At 47.1% G+C, this 15,915-nt stretch overlaps 3 protein-coding genes across 3 annotated transcripts; 2 read left to right on the forward strand and 1 right to left on the reverse strand.

Moving 5' to 3' along the window:
• The first annotated feature begins 346 nt into the window (after nucleotides 1-346).
• LOC123068223 (uncharacterized) lies at nucleotides 347-3,796 on the forward strand. Its single transcript, XM_044490730.1, has 7 exons — nucleotides 347-653; nucleotides 776-1,375; nucleotides 1,484-1,606; nucleotides 1,908-2,163; nucleotides 2,441-2,559; nucleotides 2,683-2,889; nucleotides 2,982-3,796. The coding sequence occupies exons 1-7, from the start codon at nucleotides 567-569 to the stop codon at nucleotides 3,666-3,668; spliced, it is 2,079 nt and encodes a 692-aa protein (XP_044346665.1). The 5' UTR covers nucleotides 347-566; the 3' UTR covers nucleotides 3,669-3,796.
• Nucleotides 3,797-6,486: 2,690 nt separating this feature from the next.
• Nucleotides 6,487-11,617, reverse strand: LOC123068224 (uncharacterized). Its single transcript, XM_044490731.1, has 9 exons — nucleotides 11,038-11,617; nucleotides 10,808-10,930; nucleotides 10,052-10,399; nucleotides 9,356-9,958; nucleotides 9,126-9,248; nucleotides 8,114-8,330; nucleotides 7,758-7,828; nucleotides 7,449-7,667; nucleotides 6,487-7,358 (listed from the first exon to the last, which is right to left on the reverse strand). Exons 1-9 carry the CDS (start codon nucleotides 11,506-11,508, stop codon nucleotides 6,678-6,680), a joined length of 2,856 nt encoding a protein of 951 aa, XP_044346666.1. The 5' UTR covers nucleotides 11,509-11,617; the 3' UTR covers nucleotides 6,487-6,677.
• Nucleotides 11,618-11,820: 203 nt separating this feature from the next.
• On the forward strand, nucleotides 11,821-13,140 carry LOC123064297 (uncharacterized). The gene is made up of 2 exons (XM_044487803.1): nucleotides 11,821-12,055; nucleotides 12,333-13,140. Exon 2 carries the CDS (start codon nucleotides 12,342-12,344, stop codon nucleotides 12,912-12,914), a length of 573 nt encoding a protein of 190 aa, XP_044343738.1. The 5' UTR covers nucleotides 11,821-12,055; nucleotides 12,333-12,341; the 3' UTR covers nucleotides 12,915-13,140.
• Nucleotides 13,141-15,915: the final 2,775 nt, after the last annotated feature.

Consider the following 15,915-nt stretch of genomic DNA (forward strand, 5'->3'; position numbering starts at 1 on the left):
ACACGTCGAGACGCGTCTGTGAATGTTTAAGAGGCTGGATTAGCTAGGTCGGGCATGTAAATTCTAGGTTTGTAGCCCATCATTATGCTTGTGCGCAACCCAAATTAATATGCTCCAGTATCCACAGTTTAGTTCTGATACTGCTGCCCCGTATCCGCTTTGCGAGTGGAAGCAGTATGTGCGGGGGCAAAGGAGGAGCACGTCGGAGCTGAGATCCAACGGCTGTACTTTGCCTGTTGGCCTAATCCTGCGGTGCCGAAGCGGTCCGATCTGAGCTCGCGCCGGTCGGCCGAGGCAGAGCGTCGTCCAAATTAATTTTTTCGAGACATGACATTTTCTGCCTTCGCCACGAACCCTCGCTCTGTTCCCCCCCTTCTTCCACAGCTGCGCCGCTCCACTCCACTTCCGCCGGCGTACCCTGCCGGCGACCGGCGCCGCAGCTCGCCGCTGTCTGCTAGACGGCGGATCCATTAACTGGTACCCAGAATCCGCTCCTTTTCTGCTCGATTCCGCCCCCGGTTGGCCGCCCACAATCTCGACCTCGAACCCTAGCCACGCAGGCAGCAATGCGATCCAATCCTGCCACGCCTGCGAATCCCAGCAGGAGGGGAAAGCGGGGGCATTACAACTCCGCCAACAAGTCCCGCCGGAAGGTAAATCCCTCCCCTTTTCTTCTTCCCGCATCCAAATGGGCTGGACTGGATTCAGTTCAGTTCAGTAAATCCCTCTGCTTTATTCAGTTCACTTCACATCTAAATCCCTCTGCTTGTTGTAGGGCGATAGGGCGTATATGTGCTCGCCTCACCTCATCCCGCCGATCATGAAGCGTCTCAGCGACGAGCAGAGAGGCTTTGTCGAAAAGATTGGGTTTGGGAGCCTGCTGTCCATGGCAGACTTCGAGATGGACAAGGCCCTCACCCTGTGGCTGATCGACAGGTTCAGCTGCGACGCCGAGGCGCTCGAGTTCGACGGCGGCGTGTCGGTCCCGGTGAGGCCGCTCGTGGCGTCCGTCCTCGGGATCCCTTCCGGCCCCATCCAGGTCGTGGCGGGCCTCCACGTCGGCGACGCTCTCCGCACTCGCTACCGCTGCCTGAAAGGGAAGAACGCCGAGAAACTGGCCGAAGAAATGCGCGGCATGACCGAGGAGGAACCCTTCTGTATGGCCTTCATGATGGTGATCCTTGCGGTTTATCTCGCGCCCAACACGACCAAGCTTGTCAACAGGTACTTGTTTGGAGCTGCCCAACAGGTCGGCAGCCTCAAGCAGATGGACTGGTGCGGCTTCGTTGCTGACTATCTCTTCAGAGGGATCAGGAAGTTCAAGGAATCGGATGCACCCTTTGTTTTTGTAAAGGGCTGTGTGCACATTCTCAACGTAAGAAACATTCCGACCGCACTTGTGGAAATTACAAGCTGTTTGAATGTGCTGATGTCGCTTGTTTATTTATGAATTTTGTTTCCATTCATTGTCCTTGAAATGCAGGTCATTTTCATTGATCTCGTGAAACACGCTGCATTTGAAGTGCCAAACGGCTTTCCACGCTTGGGCTTTGTCACTACAGAGCATAACAAATGGGTAGCTTCACATCCCTTTGGTAGCTTGCTGGTAACTACTCATGTACTACATTCTGCAATCAAACTGACTGTGATACACTTTTCTTTTATCATGTGACATATGCCTTGTTCAAAATAATGGCATGCTCTATGCTACTACAAGCATTACCAGTCTTGTAACCCACATTCATCCAGCGAGTAGCATTTATTTACCAAATCTTTACCGATCAAGTTTATTACTTGTACGGAATTAACATTTGAGTGACCTCTTTCAAAAGTATAATTTTCTTTTTATGAAGTGGCATATAATGTTTGCTCAATCAGTAACTTTATGCGCATTCTGATGCAAATAGGTGCGTCGTCTAGAAGAGTCTGTCTATGCTCCCGTGCTCAATAACATGGGAGATGGTAACATTGTTGAAGGCGGAACATGTGCTGATTCTGATACAAATACTGATGCTCTGGCCAATCAGTTTGCTATCACTGTCACCCATCAAAATAACCCGCATCCGATTTCAGCATACCCTGGCCCTGCCAGAACAACCCCTGATGTAACGAGCTTGGCCAGTGTTGAACATGTAGCGTTAGAGACATCAGCTCGATCTGCAGGTACAAGCCAGATACTTACTCCTATTACATTATCTATCTATAGCCAGGTTATAACAGATATTACACAAGCATTTTCAACCATTAATTGGCAAGGCTTGTCCCGAACAACATGTATGTAACATGCTGTAAACTCTGTATTCTTCACCTTTGTTGCCCATTGTACAAGATCTTTACATATTCATGAAATGGAAACAACTGTTTTCTTTAACATTATGTTTGTATATCTCTGACAAAATTGTAACATGTATTCCTTTTTCTTTTGCACATAATTCTACAGTGTATTCATTTAACACTCACAGAGTTGAGGGGTCTGTTTTCTTGGAAGAACGCGTAGTTTTTCCAAGAAGCCGCGAGCAATTGCAGTCTGGTGGGCCTTCTTCACCGTTTTCTGCACAAGTTTGTTGACCCTTCACTTCTGTGACATTATTTTTTTAATTACGCTATGTTATGGGTTCCAATTCCACACGGCATGGCATGGCAGTAATTCAAATAATGTGTTTCCCTCTGATTCCTTTGCAGATTGCGGAGAAGACGCAGCTTGCGCCAGAAGCCACTTTGGGAAGGAGCAGGGGTTCACCGAAGGACGATCGGACGCCCGAGAGGGCGAGGGTGGAGCTGCCCAATAGTGGGCAAGTAAAGCGAGCCGGAGAAGGCACCATAAGGATGGACATGAGTTTGCTTAGTTGTCGCGTCTGCTACCACCCCGTCAAGCCCCCTGTCTTCCAGGTTAATTTCTGTCTGAAAAGAATGCTCGAATAATTTCCTGTTCCATTCAGCTGATGTCTGAGCATGGCAGTATCTGATACAATTTTGTGCAGTGCAATGTCGGGCATTTAGCTTGCGGCACATGCCTCGCGGAGCTCCCCGGCGAACAGTGCCCGATCTGTGAGCACGGCGGTGGCTTTAGCCGCTGCCCAGTGATGGACGACGTCGTCTTGTCGAGCGAGATGAAGTGCTCCTACGGCGGCTGCCAGAGCTACGTCCCCTACCACGAGCTCGACGGTCACCAGAGAGTGTGCCCACACGCGCCCTGCTTCTGCACGGAGCCCGGTTGCGGCTTCTGCGGCCCTCCGCCGGCGCTCCTCGGCCACCTCACCGCGGTGCACTCGGTGCCAGTGCAGAAGGTCCAGTACGGCAATGTTCACCGGCTCCGGTTGTCGGAGGCGCGGTGCCTGCTCCACGCGGAAGAGGACGACAGCGTGTTCCTCCTGGCCGTGGGGGCCGTGGGCGCGCTCGGCATGGCCACCGTCGTGTCTGCGGTGTGCATCTGCGCGGGAGCGTCACTGGAGCCGCGGCACGCGGTCAAGCTCCGGGCGAACGGCCCGCCGCCACCGAGCGGCGCAGCGGGCAGCATTCTGTTGGACATGAAGGCGGTGACGAACAGCAACAGGCCCGGCGAGGTGGCCGTGGAGGAGCTGCCGTCGTTCTTGATGGTGCCGCCGACATATCTGGTTGGATCTGGCGCGTCCGAGGTGTCTCTCGACGTTCGCATTGACAGGGTGTGATCTGGGGCATGATTTCTTCATGGAAAATGCACTGGTGTAATGGCTGCTAGATGCCACTCCTGATGGAAGATGTACACTGAACTTGCCGAGTGGATGGAAAAAAACGCGGTGAAGGTGTTGTCTTTTTACCATGGGTGCGAGGGGAATTCACCATGAAATGTCTTCTTTTTAGAGAACCATGGGGCCAACAAGCTTCCACCAAAATGGGGCTGCGCGGGGTGCCGCCCAAAACTAGCCCCCGCACGAAAAGGGGAACCTTCTCCCCCTTCAAGGAACATTGTGTTTTGGGGCGAGACTCCCCCTCCAGAAAATTTCGGGATGTCCCAAAACTTTTTTGACACCCCACCAAAAACTACGGACGCATTTTGAAACTTTTCTGCCCTGATGTGAAACTATTTTTGGTTTCTTCAAACATATTTGGTTTTCCCTCCATTTTTGGTGTCTCCGAAACTTTTCCGTTGACTTCCTCTTAGACTTCTTTTCTAGTATTGTACTCAGCAGATAGATGACACTTAAGGCTGTGTTCGGATCAAAGGGATACGTTTGGAACAAAATAGGGGAAATGGAAAAGGAAGTGAGATGCAAAACAGGGGAAAATAAAAATTTGTAGGAATCTACACAGTCGTATTCGGAATGCAGGACAAAAAACCCACGAAATCAACAGATGTGGGTCCCCTGCATGATTTTTAAGGCTTCGTTCGGTGTGCAGGCATAAAAAACATAGGAAAAACAAACTGCATAGGAATTGGACCGAGTGAACAGTGGAGAACTGTGGAAAGATGAAACAAGGGAAAGGAGCTAGGGCTTGCGTTCGGGTGGCTCACAAAAACACAGAACGACTAGAGTCATGAGCAGTGGCTATCCCAATATTTTACTGGAGTACTACTTCATTGCTTGAATACTTTATTCTGCCACACGGGTGCAACTCCTCGGTTTGCCTCGGGACTCCGCCCAAAAATGTGCTCCGGGTGGATTTGCACAATCCTGTGAAATCTGGATGCCTAGGGATACTTTCCTCTGGAATGTTTTGTATTCTTCCTTTGAACCGAACAGCTAATAGGAAAGAGAACCTGTACAAGCTAATTTTCCTTTGGAATGGCCGCAAATCCCGTGAACCGAACGGGGCCTAAATGTTTAATGCATGCTGCCTGTGTGGCCTAGATGTGTACAAATTGTTCGGTGCACCTTTCCTTCCACTGTCTCGGCCTCCGTTAAAAAATTGGCTGGCCCAGAAAACTTTCCCGCGGATTGATAACAAAAGATTCCTTTGTTCTGAACGGTAGAAAAGGGAGCAGTTCCTTGGGAATAGCTTTCCTTTGTTTTCCCTACGTTTTTTCTCTATCCCGAACAGGCCCTAAGCGTGTGATCCTGTACGTACGGTGAAATATAGACATGAGCGAAACTCTTTTTGATCAATGATCAATAGTGGAACCGTGGACATCTATATTGACCTCTATACCCATACAAAAATATATATTCAAATGAACCTTTAGTTACCGTGTGCTATTCCTGTTGCTTGGCGATATATGTTATAAAAACCCGAGGTGAGATTTATCAGCATCCCCGTGAATCGACAATTTGTTCATTATGCGAGTTTTCTCGTTATTGGTTTTGTTCTCTTTTCTCGTGTTCTGGCATCCACGTGATCAAATCACGATGTGTCTGGCTAGCCGATGATGTATATCGTAACACCGAGGGCCCCAAGAATATATTTCCATCGTTGAAGGAGCAAATCACAATTTTAACCTCTAGTCTCTTGTCATACTTTTTCGTGAACCCGTAAGCTTCCGTAATAGCCACCCGATTACGAATGACGTTTAACAAATCCCAAAGTTCACGAAGCAAGTATGAAGAAACTCGATGGTTTAAGGAATATGCAAATGTTTAACTTTCTATGTCTTATAAACCAATGACAAAAGGATCTCATAGCATAACAATAATTTAGTCTGTTCAACACAAATGTTCTTCTAACATTGTGTCCTCAAAGTTGTTGGCATTCTCATGCCCATGATCGGGAAAACGTGATCATCGCGTAACACTTGAGCTAGTCTTAAAAGCATGACTAGGAATCTATATTACCGTTTATTATTTCACACATGCACATAAGGTTTTCTCTTGGCCTCTTTGATATACAAGACTTAAGGACCATTGCAATTATAACACGAACATAAACATAACTATGAACATGGAAATGAATAACAAATTTTATTATTTGCCATTAGTCATATTTCCAACACAGACTACCTGAAAGAGAAGGAGAACAGTGACAGGTCAGACAGCTCCGGCGATGCGCAGATCCGGCTTGATCCATTTTGTGTTTTCGAGCGTTGTTTCCGCGAGAAAGACGGCAAGGGCACCAGAAGGGCAAGGGCATACATCTATGATCTTTGTCCATAGCTAGTAGGTAGGCAGAACATGTCAATTTTTGGTAATCCAATTCCAATGGCACGTGCTGATGTAGTAGCCAAATGATTGTTGTTGCACCGTGGAGATAGTTCATGTTGCATGTGTTTGTATGTATTTGAGGTTTACTAACTGAGGTATCAGGTTGCGCAAAGCAAAATTTGAGATATGATCGGTCACTATCCGAGGACGCGTATGTGGACATTTGAGGGGTCAGATTAGGTGTATCCGGTTGTAGATACTCTTAGCATTAGAGAGAAAAAAAAAATCTTGATCCAAGACAGAAGGCACACAGGCGTGCGCTTAAGCGTGTGGGAACTGGAAAGGGGCACTATTTGACATTGGTGGCGGCAATAGTGGCACTAACAATAGTTCTCCGGTCAGGACAATTCAGGCCTCTCAAGATTCCAGCACAAGACATCAACATTTGGAGCATGCATTGGGATTTGGGAAACCAGACAAGTCACCTACAGCTACAGGCTAGGAAGTTCAATTAGTGTCACCTACTTCCATCAGCAGTGGCATCTGAGCAGCGATTACATCCCATGTCACGCCATGAATAAACGATGAAAAATACCTACTTGCATCAATCAGCAATGGACCGTGTCACATCCTGTCAATGCGAACGTCGAGGCACACCTCCTTGTACGCCCCACAGTCGACCAGGTACGCAGGCGGCACCACCAGGAAAGCCGGCAGCTCCTCCACCTCCACCTCGCCGGGCCTGGCGCAGCTCGACACCGCGTCCATCTCCAGCAGAATGCTGCCCGCCGCGCTGCTCGGGGGCGGCGGGCCGTTCGCCCGGAGCTTGACCGCGTACCGCGGCTCCGGGGATGCCCCCGCTCTGAGGCACACCACCGACGCGACGGTGGCCATGCCGAGCACGCCCACGGCCAGGAGGAACGCGCTGTCGTCCTCCTCCGTGTGGAGCAGGAACCGCGGCTCCGACACCCGGAGCTGATGGACGCTGCCGTAGTGGACCTTGTGCACCGGCACTGAGTGCAGGGCGGCGAGGTGGCCGAGGAGCGCCGCCGGCGCGCCGGCGAAGCTGCACCCGGTCTCCGTGCAGAAGCAGGGCCCGTGCGGGCACGTGCTCTGGTGGTCGTCGAGCTCGTGGTAGGGGACGTAAATGTGGCAGCCGTCGTGGGAGCACTTCATCGTGCTCGACAGGACCACGTCGTCCATCACTGGGCAGGGGCTGAAGTCACCGCCGTGCTCACACATCTGGCACTGTTCGCCGGGGAGCTCGGCAAGGCATCTGCCGCAAGCTAAATGCCCGACATTGCACTGCACAGAATTGTATCAGATACTGCCATTCTCAGATCTCAGCTGAATGGAGCAAGAAATTAATTGAGCATATTGGAGAAAGAAATTAACCTGGAAGACAGGGGGCTTGACGGGGTGGGAGCAGACGCGGCAACTAAACAAACTCATGTCCATCCTTATGGTGGCTTCTCCAGCTCGCACCATTTGCCCACTGTTGGGCGGCTCCACCCTTGCCCTCTTGGCGCTCCGATCATGCTTCTCCATCGTCGACGGTGAATCCCTGTTCCTGCTCTCGGCAGCAGCTGCAAGAACCTCCAGCCCGTTCAGAATCTGCAAAGGAAAAACATCACATCATGAATTGGTACCCATAATCTACAGATGTTTCTTCTGCGCAATTCAAAGAATAAGGCATCGACAAACTTGTGCAGAAAACGGTTCAGAAGAAGGCCCAGCAGACTGCAATTGCTCGCCACTTGGAAAAATAATGTGTTCTGCAAAAGAACATCAATACATGGAAGCATTTTGTCTCAGATACATATAACCAATGTTGAAGAAAAAGAATTGTTTTCGATTAATGGCCACGTGTTTTACATCTTTTAGGCAAGCTTCTGAACGTAGAGATTTGTACAAGGATAACAGAGTCAGGAGAATACAATACATAATTTATGGCATGTTACATACATGACATGTCAATTAAAGGTTGAAAATGCTTGTGTAATATCTTTTATAACCTGGCTATGGACAATGTAATAGGAGTCAGTTATAATGGTTTGTACCTGCAGATCGAGCTGATGTCTCTAACCCTGTAACAATGAACAAGCTGCCAGGACCTGGTGAAACAGGATGCTGGTTATTTTGATCATTGTCGGTAGCAGACTGATTGGACAGAGTATCAGTATCTGTATCAGAATCAGCACATTCTCTTCCTTCAACAATGTTACCATTTCCATTATTAAGCACAGGAGCATAGACAGACTCTTCTAGACGGCGTACCTATATGAATGAGAATACGCGCAAAGTTACTGATTGTAGCAATCATGATATGCAACTTAAGAAAAAGAAAATTACTTCTGAAAGAGGGTTTTTTTCGAGAAAACGCAAAAGCCTTGCGTTTCTTTTCATTGAAAAGGGGGAGGTTCAGTTACAGACATCTGAGGATGTGTGGATTACAGCAGGTGGATTAATGCACATCCCAGGTTTGGGGCAGCACAAGTCGGAGACCAGGTGCCCCAGCTGCCGCCCATGAGCGGGCCTCGTCCTGAATGCTATCTAAGAGCATGTTAAGGGATGGAGTCGTATTGTCGAAGACGCAGCTGTTCCTGTGTTTCCAGACCATCCAAGGCACGAGCAGCGCGACAGATTTCAGGGCCTTGCGAAGGATCGGCGGCGTGTCTTCCTTGGCATGGTTCCACCAATCCGTAAGCGACAGTTCCTGTGTTGGGATCGGGGCCGGTATGCGTAGCCAGGCCACTTCTGAAAGAGGTCACTCCAATGTAATTCCGTGTAAGTAATAAACTTGATCAGTCAAGATTTGGTAAATAAATGCTACTCATTGGACGGGTGTGGATTACAAACTGGTAATGCTTGTAGCAGCATAGAGCATGCCATTATTTTGAACAAGGCATGTCACATAATAACGAATTGTGTACAACAACAACAAAGCCTTTCAGTCCCAAACAAGTTAGGGTGGGCTAGAGTTCAAACCAACACGATCTCGAAACCATAATGATGAATGGTGTGTTTAGCATATCACAGTTTGATTGCAGAATTTGGTGCATGAGTAATTACCAGCAAGCTACCAAAGGGATGTGAAGCTACCCATTTGTTATGCTCTGTAGCGACAAAGCCCAAGCGTGGAAAGCCGTTTGGTACTTCGAATGCAGCATGTTTCACAAGATCAATGAAAATGACCTGCATTTCAAGGACAGTGAATGGAAATAAATTTCTAAATAAACAAGCGACATCAGCACATTCAAACAGTTTGTAATTTCCGTAAGTGCAGTCAGAATGTTTCTTACGCTCAGAATGTGCACACAGCCCTTTAGACAACCAAAGGGTGCACCTGATTCCTTGAACTCCCTGATTCCTTTGAAGAGATAGTCAGCAACGAAACCGCACCAATCCATCTGTTTGAGGCTACCGACCTGTTCAGCAGCTCCAAGAAAGGACCTGTTGACAAGCACGGTTGTATTTGGTGCTAGATAAATCGCGAGTATCGTCATCATGAAGGCTATACAGAAGGGTTCCTCCTCGGTTATGCTGCACATTTCCTCGGCCAATTTCCTGGCGTTCTTGAAGTTAACAGAGCAGTACTGACTGAAGAAACCATAGTCAACTTCGAGACCCTGCACGACTTGGATGGGGCCCGAAGGGATCCCAAGGACAGACTTGACGAGTGGCCTCACCGGAATCGATAAGCCGCCTCCAAACTCAAGCGCATTGGTGTCACAACTGAACTTACCAACCAACCAGAGGGTAAGGGCCTTGTTCATCTCGAAATCCGCCATGGACAGCAGGCTCCCAAACCCGATTTTTCTGACGAAGCCCTTCTGCTCCTCACTGAGAAGCTCCACAATCTGCGGAATGAGGCGAGGGGAACATCTGTACAGCGCGCTCCCGCTCTACAAGGTATGAGCGGATCAACTAAGGAGATTCAGGCGTAATGTAAACTGAAAAACACAGAGCAGAGGAGTGGAGGGATTCCGGGATCGAACCTTCCGGGGCCTCTTGGCAGATCTACTTGGTGGACTGCCACCATCCATGGCACTCCCCTGCTTTCCGTTACTGCGGGGATTAGCATGCACAGCAAGATTGGAACCCATGGCCCCGTGAAGATGGTTTGTACCTGCAGATTGAGCTGATGTCTCTAACGCTAGAACAATGGACAAGCTGGCAGGACCTGCTGAAACCAGATGCTGGTTATTTTGATCATTGTCGGTAGCAGGCAGATTGGCTAGAGCATCAGTATTTGTATCAGAATCAGCACATTCTCCGCCTTCAACAATGTTACCATTTCCATTATTAAGCACAGGAGCATAGACAGACTCTTCTAGACGACGTACCTATATGAATGAGAATACGCGTAAAGTTACTGACTGTAGCAATCATTATATGCAACTTAAGAAAAAGAAAAATACTTCTGAAAGAGGTCACTCAAATGTAATTGCGTGTAAGTAATAAACTTGACCGGTTACTCATTGGATTCTCAAAAAAAATGCTACTCATTGGGTGGATGTGAGTTACAAGACTGGCAAGGCTTGTAGCAGCATAGAGCATGCCATTATTTTGAACAAGGCATATGTCACATAATAACGAATAATGTACAACAACAAAGCCTTTCAGTCCCAAACAAGTTGGGGTAAGCTAGAGTTGAAACCCATCAGATCTCGAAACCCATAATAATGAATGGCGTGTTTCAAATAAATAGCATATCACAGTTTGATTGCAGGATTTAGTGCATGGGTAATTACCAGCAAGCTACCAAAGGGATGTGAAGTCACCCATTTGTTATGGGCTGTAGTGACAACGCGCAAGCGTGGAAAACCGTTTGGTACTTGGAATTCAGCGTGTTTCACATGATCAATGAAAATGACCTGCATTTCAAGGACAGTGAACAGAAATAAATTTATAAATAAACAAGCAACATCAGCACATTCAAACAGTTTGTAATTTCCATAAGTGCGGTCGAAGTGTTCCTTACGCTCAGAATGTGCACACAGCCCTTTAGAAGAACAAAGGGTGCATCCGATTCCTTGAATTCCATGAGTCCTTTCATGAGATAGTCAGCAACGAAACCGCACCAGTCCATCTGTCTGAGGCTACCAACCTTCTGAGCAGCTCCGAGCAAGGACCTGTTGACAAGCATGGTTGTGTTGGGTGCTAGATAAATCGCGAGTATCACCATCATGAAGGCTGTACAGAAGGGTTCCTCCTCGGTTATGCCACACATTTCTTCGGCCAGTTCCTTCGCCTTCCTCACTTTAGTAGAATAGTAGTGACTGTAGGGAGCCTGCACGACTGGTATGGGGCCCGAAGGGATCCCAAGGACAGACTTGACGAGCGGCCTGACCGGAATCGACACGCCGCCTTCAAACTCGAGCGCCTCGGTCTCGCAACTGAACCTGCCAACCAGCCACAATGTAAGGGCCTTGTTAATCTCGAAGTCTGCCATGGACAGCAGGCTCCCAAACCCGATTTTTCTGACGAAGCCCTTCTGCTCCTCGCTGAGAAGCCCCACAATCCGCGGGATGAGGTGCGGGGAACATCTGTACGACGCCGTCCCGCTCTGCAAGGTATGAGCGGATCAGCTCAGGGGACTCGGATGTAGAGTAATATGAACTGAATGAAAAAGAAAAAAGTATAGATAACCCCCACAACTATTCCATTTGGATCACATAACCCCCTCATCTTTAAAACAGGGTTCTTAATCCCCTAAACTATCCTAAACCGGACAAATCACCCCCTAACCTTCACTTATGGGACGGTGGTTTTGCATACGTGGCATCTGGCTTGGGCCCACAGGCTGGCCACGTGGAACAGGGGTTGCTGGGTGTGGTCTAAAACGACGCCCCCGAGCCGGTTCGACCCAAACCCAGCCTGTTCGCCTCCCTTCTCTTCATCTCCAACACGATCTCCTTCTCTGAGAGACGGCGGCGACGAGGTTTAGGGATGATGGTCGGCGGCATGAAGTGAGTATCGGACGGCGGCGCGGCGAGCAGGTCAGTCACCGAAGATGGATGCCCAAACATGTGTTGCAATACCTTTGTATTTTCTCTGTTTTAGGTTGGGGTTTCCAGGGTTTGGGGGATTTCATGGATTTTGGTTCCAGATTATCTTACGTCTGTCATGTATGGAATTATTGATTTGGTTTACTGCCACCATGATATGTACGATTAATTGATTATGGTACACTCAAATTATTTGATTTAGGGTTGATTCGACTAGAACTAAAATTGGAGTGTTTTTTAATTCAGATTCTTTTAATTTTGTGGACAGATCTGAGGCATGGAGAAGAGCAGCAAGAGCAGCAGTTACTGGGAGGATGAGTATGCACAAGAGCAGCAGCACAATTCAGTTAGAGAAGAGCAGCAACAACATTCAGAGGAGCAGCAGGTTCATGCAAATGCAGAGGAGCAGCAACAATATGTAGGTGCAGAGGAGCAGCACCAATATGTAGGTGCAGAGGGGCACATGGAAGAACCAGAACCTTGGAAATTTTCCAACATGTATTACCAGCCTAGAAGGACATCTAAATTAACAGTTAGTAGAGGAAAATCAAGTGTAGTTGAGGAGGAAGTAAATAGTGGCAGTGATTTATCTGATAGTGACTATGCTATCCCCCCTTCAGAAAGCAACAGCTCAGCATCTGATGATGAGGTCTTGGAGATGAGAAAATATGCAAAAGAATTGAAGGAGAAAGTGAGAAAGAACATGTTGAGAGAAGATGAGGGCAAAACATGCAATGTGTCTGATGATTTTATTGTGCCTGAAAACTCTTGGCTAGATGATTCAGATGGAGAAGGTACACCATACTTTGAAAGTGATGACGATATGTCATATGATGAAGGCAGTGCCTGAAAACTCTTGGCTAGATGATTCAGATGGAGAAGGTACACCATGCAATCAGTGCAATTTACACAATCTCTGGACTGATAGATGATTACATTGCCCCATGCTACAAGATCTCTGAGTACGACAAGATATATAACCATGTCTTGCAACCAGTGGAGGGAAAAGAGAGTTGGCCAGTTGCTGACATGCCAAAACCTCATCCACCTCCTCATAGGGTAATGCCAGGAAGAAAGAAGACAAACAGAAGAAGAGAAGAAGGTGAGAAACCTCAGGGGAACAAGCTTTCAAAGAAAGGCATTAAAATTGCATGTTCTATGTGTGGGAGCTTTTCTCATAACAAAAGAACCTGTGAGAAAAATCCAAATAAAGGTCAGAAACAAAATGCTAGCTACACAAGAGCAGCAAAAAGAGCAAGGAAAAAACAGCAAAAAGATTTAGTAAACAACACACAGGTAATTAGTTATGTCTGAACTTTAACAGTAATATTTGTTCACTTCTAAAAATAGTACTAATAATTATGTTTGTCAGGTGCCACACCCAGGAAAGAGGACAAAGAAGCAAGCAGCGCATAGTCCAGCAAGGCCAACTTCAATGCCCAAAACTGCTTCTCAACCTGTTGGAAGGGGAACCCAGAGAAGGAATCACAACAGGGCAGGTTCAAGCTCACAGCCTGCTCCAAGAGTTCAAGTAACTTCAGGCTCACAGCAAGTGCCAAGTCAGAACAGGTTTCAATGGTTTCTAACTGGGGAACATTGAATGTCCAGCTTGCTTCTCAGTGTGCGCGCATTTTGTTCATCTGAAAATTGAGTGTCTCCAGCCTTTTGTGGATGTTTAGTATGTCAAAGACCTTAAGCATTTATCTGGTTTAGTATGTCAAAGACCTTAAGCATTTGTCTGATTACTTATGAGTAAAGATTATTATGTGAAACTTATGAGTAAAGATTATTATGTGACATGAAGCTTACCGAAAGTGTCATATGTCAGGTTTAACTCATTGCTGTAAATTTCTGAATTTGATCTCATTAATTTGTACAGTTGCGATAAAATACAGTAACATTGTTGTTAACTTGTGAATTTGCTGTGAAATGAACATTACAATGAACAAACATGACATTTCTTTGCAGTTCAATGCTCATATCTTAAATCTGAAAATCAGTACAAAGCTCACACAGCATTGCGTTCCAGTACAAAAGCTACAAAAGCGGCGGCGGCGGCTGATTTGGGTCGAACCGGCTGGGGGGGTCGTTTTAGACCGCACCCAGCAGCCCCTGTCCGACGTGGCCAGCCGGCGGGCCCAAGCCAGACGCCACGTATGCAAAACCACCGTCCCATACCGCTAAAGTGAAGGTTAGGGGGTGATTTGTCCGGTTTGGGGCAGTTTAGGGGATTAAGAACCCTGTTTTAAAGATGAGGGGGTTATGTGATCCAAATGGAATAGTTGTGGGGGTTATCTATACTTTTTTCAAATATTTTACCTTGCAAATAAACTTTTGCTCTACATACAAACATTTCATACAGGAAATCAATTCATGTGGTAGTTTATATTTTGTTGTATCACAATTCAGAGGAAATATACCGGAATAAAACAAATGTGGAAATTGATCTGTCAACTCATTTTATGCAGACCCGTTTACGTACCATTTTCTTAATTCTAAATTTGATATTTTTAAATAAATGTTATAGTGGGAGAATTGTTCTTCTCAAATTGCAATAACCCATATATATATATATATATATATATATATATATATATATATATATATATATATATATATATATTACTTCATGAAGAATCAGATTTTATGTTTTTTTCCAATGGAGGACTTATCGAGTTACTGTACTGCTTGCCGTACCGGCCGAAAACTAGATAACTTTGCAACATTGTGATAATCAATATTGAAGTTTTGAAATGTCCTGAAATTTAACATTGGGATGGGACTGACTCCAAGCATGAGTAGTATGATAGGTGTGGCATCTTCAACGTCTTGATTACCCCTCAGCCCCTCGCCCATTATTCGTGTTTCATGGAGGAAACATAGCTTTGAACGCACATAAACCTATGATCTTTTGCCGCTATGATGGGCAAACTTAACATACCCAAACGGGATTGAGGAGGATCTTAACTTGTAGGGGATTTAATCCCCCTTAAATCCCACGGAGATCACCTAGTGAACTCAAACCATTTGTAACAACGATCACACCATAGCATGAAAAACCAAAATTGACATTAGGAATGTGCTATGAGATTGATTTCCTGGGGAAATCTGTCAGCCCGATAACCAATGAAGCATCACTGCGTTCTCGCTGGAGTCGTCGTCCTCCTCTCATCACAGCAACACAACATCATGCCCATGTTGCTTTGTTTACTCATCGCCGCAAATGTGGCACCACGCGCCGCCTTCTTTTCCCATAAGTATCCATTGAAGCACTGTTGGTTATCACAACACCATCAGTTTAGCAGTGCTCCATGCAACATCACCGTTGTTGTAGTTCTCACTAGTGCGGCATTGCCCCCTGTTGCAGTCACCACACAACGCCGACTATCGACACATAGCTCCCTCTCGGTTGGCAGGAATGGTGACTGATGCGACTTGGGGTGGGTTACAACATCAGCGTCTGCTGGAAACCTGGTGGACACCCTGCAGCACCGTCGCGTGGTGCAGTTGGGCGATGTTGCACAACTCCTCCCCAACGAACGGTTGCAACATGGCATGACAAGCGACTTGCAACACCGGTGTTGTCTGCAGCTTTGGCGCCATGGTCTGCAACGTTACTACCCTCACATGAGCAGCATCACCCTCGCGGCAGTGGCATCATTGTCACCGTCGTCAAACAACAGTCAACGCAACTCGCAGCAGCAACAGCTCCACCGCCCGGAGTGGGAGAATGCAGGGAGGGAGGGGGAATCTTTGGGGGGGGGGGAGAGAAGACCATGGTTGTCGAAGGGATCCGAAAGAAGAAGGAGAAGAAATTTCACTAATAGAAAAGCGACCTAATATTCACCTCA

This window comes from Triticum aestivum, chromosome 3B, assembly GCF_018294505.1.
Source record: "Triticum aestivum cultivar Chinese Spring chromosome 3B, IWGSC CS RefSeq v2.1, whole genome shotgun sequence".
Taxonomy (NCBI): Eukaryota; Viridiplantae; Streptophyta; class Magnoliopsida; order Poales; family Poaceae; genus Triticum; species Triticum aestivum.

Coding starts and splice junctions, on each gene's coding strand:
- LOC123068223 (XM_044490730.1), top strand. CDS start 567: ATGCGATCCAATCCTGCCACGCCTGCGAATCCCAGCAGGAGGGGAAAG. Junction 1,607..1,907: donor ATCCCTTTGGTAGCTTGCTG/GTAACTACTCAT, acceptor TGATGCAAATAG/GTGCGTCGTCTAGAAGAGTC. Junction 2,560..2,682: donor CTTCACCGTTTTCTGCACAA/GTTTGTTGACCC, acceptor ATTCCTTTGCAG/ATTGCGGAGAAGACGCAGCT.
- LOC123064297 (XM_044487803.1), top strand. CDS start 12,342: ATGGAGAAGAGCAGCAAGAGCAGCAGTTACTGGGAGGATGAGTATGCA.
- LOC123068224 (XM_044490731.1), bottom strand. CDS start 11,508: ATGGCAGACTTCGAGATTAACAAGGCCCTTACATTGTGGCTGGTTGGC. Junction 10,931..11,037: donor GCTGTGTGCACATTCTGAGC/GTAAGGAACACT, acceptor CTTGAAATGCAG/GTCATTTTCATTGATCATGT. Junction 7,359..7,448: donor TCAAGCCCCCTGTCTTCCAG/GTTAATTTCTTT, acceptor AATTCTGTGCAG/TGCAATGTCGGGCATTTAGC.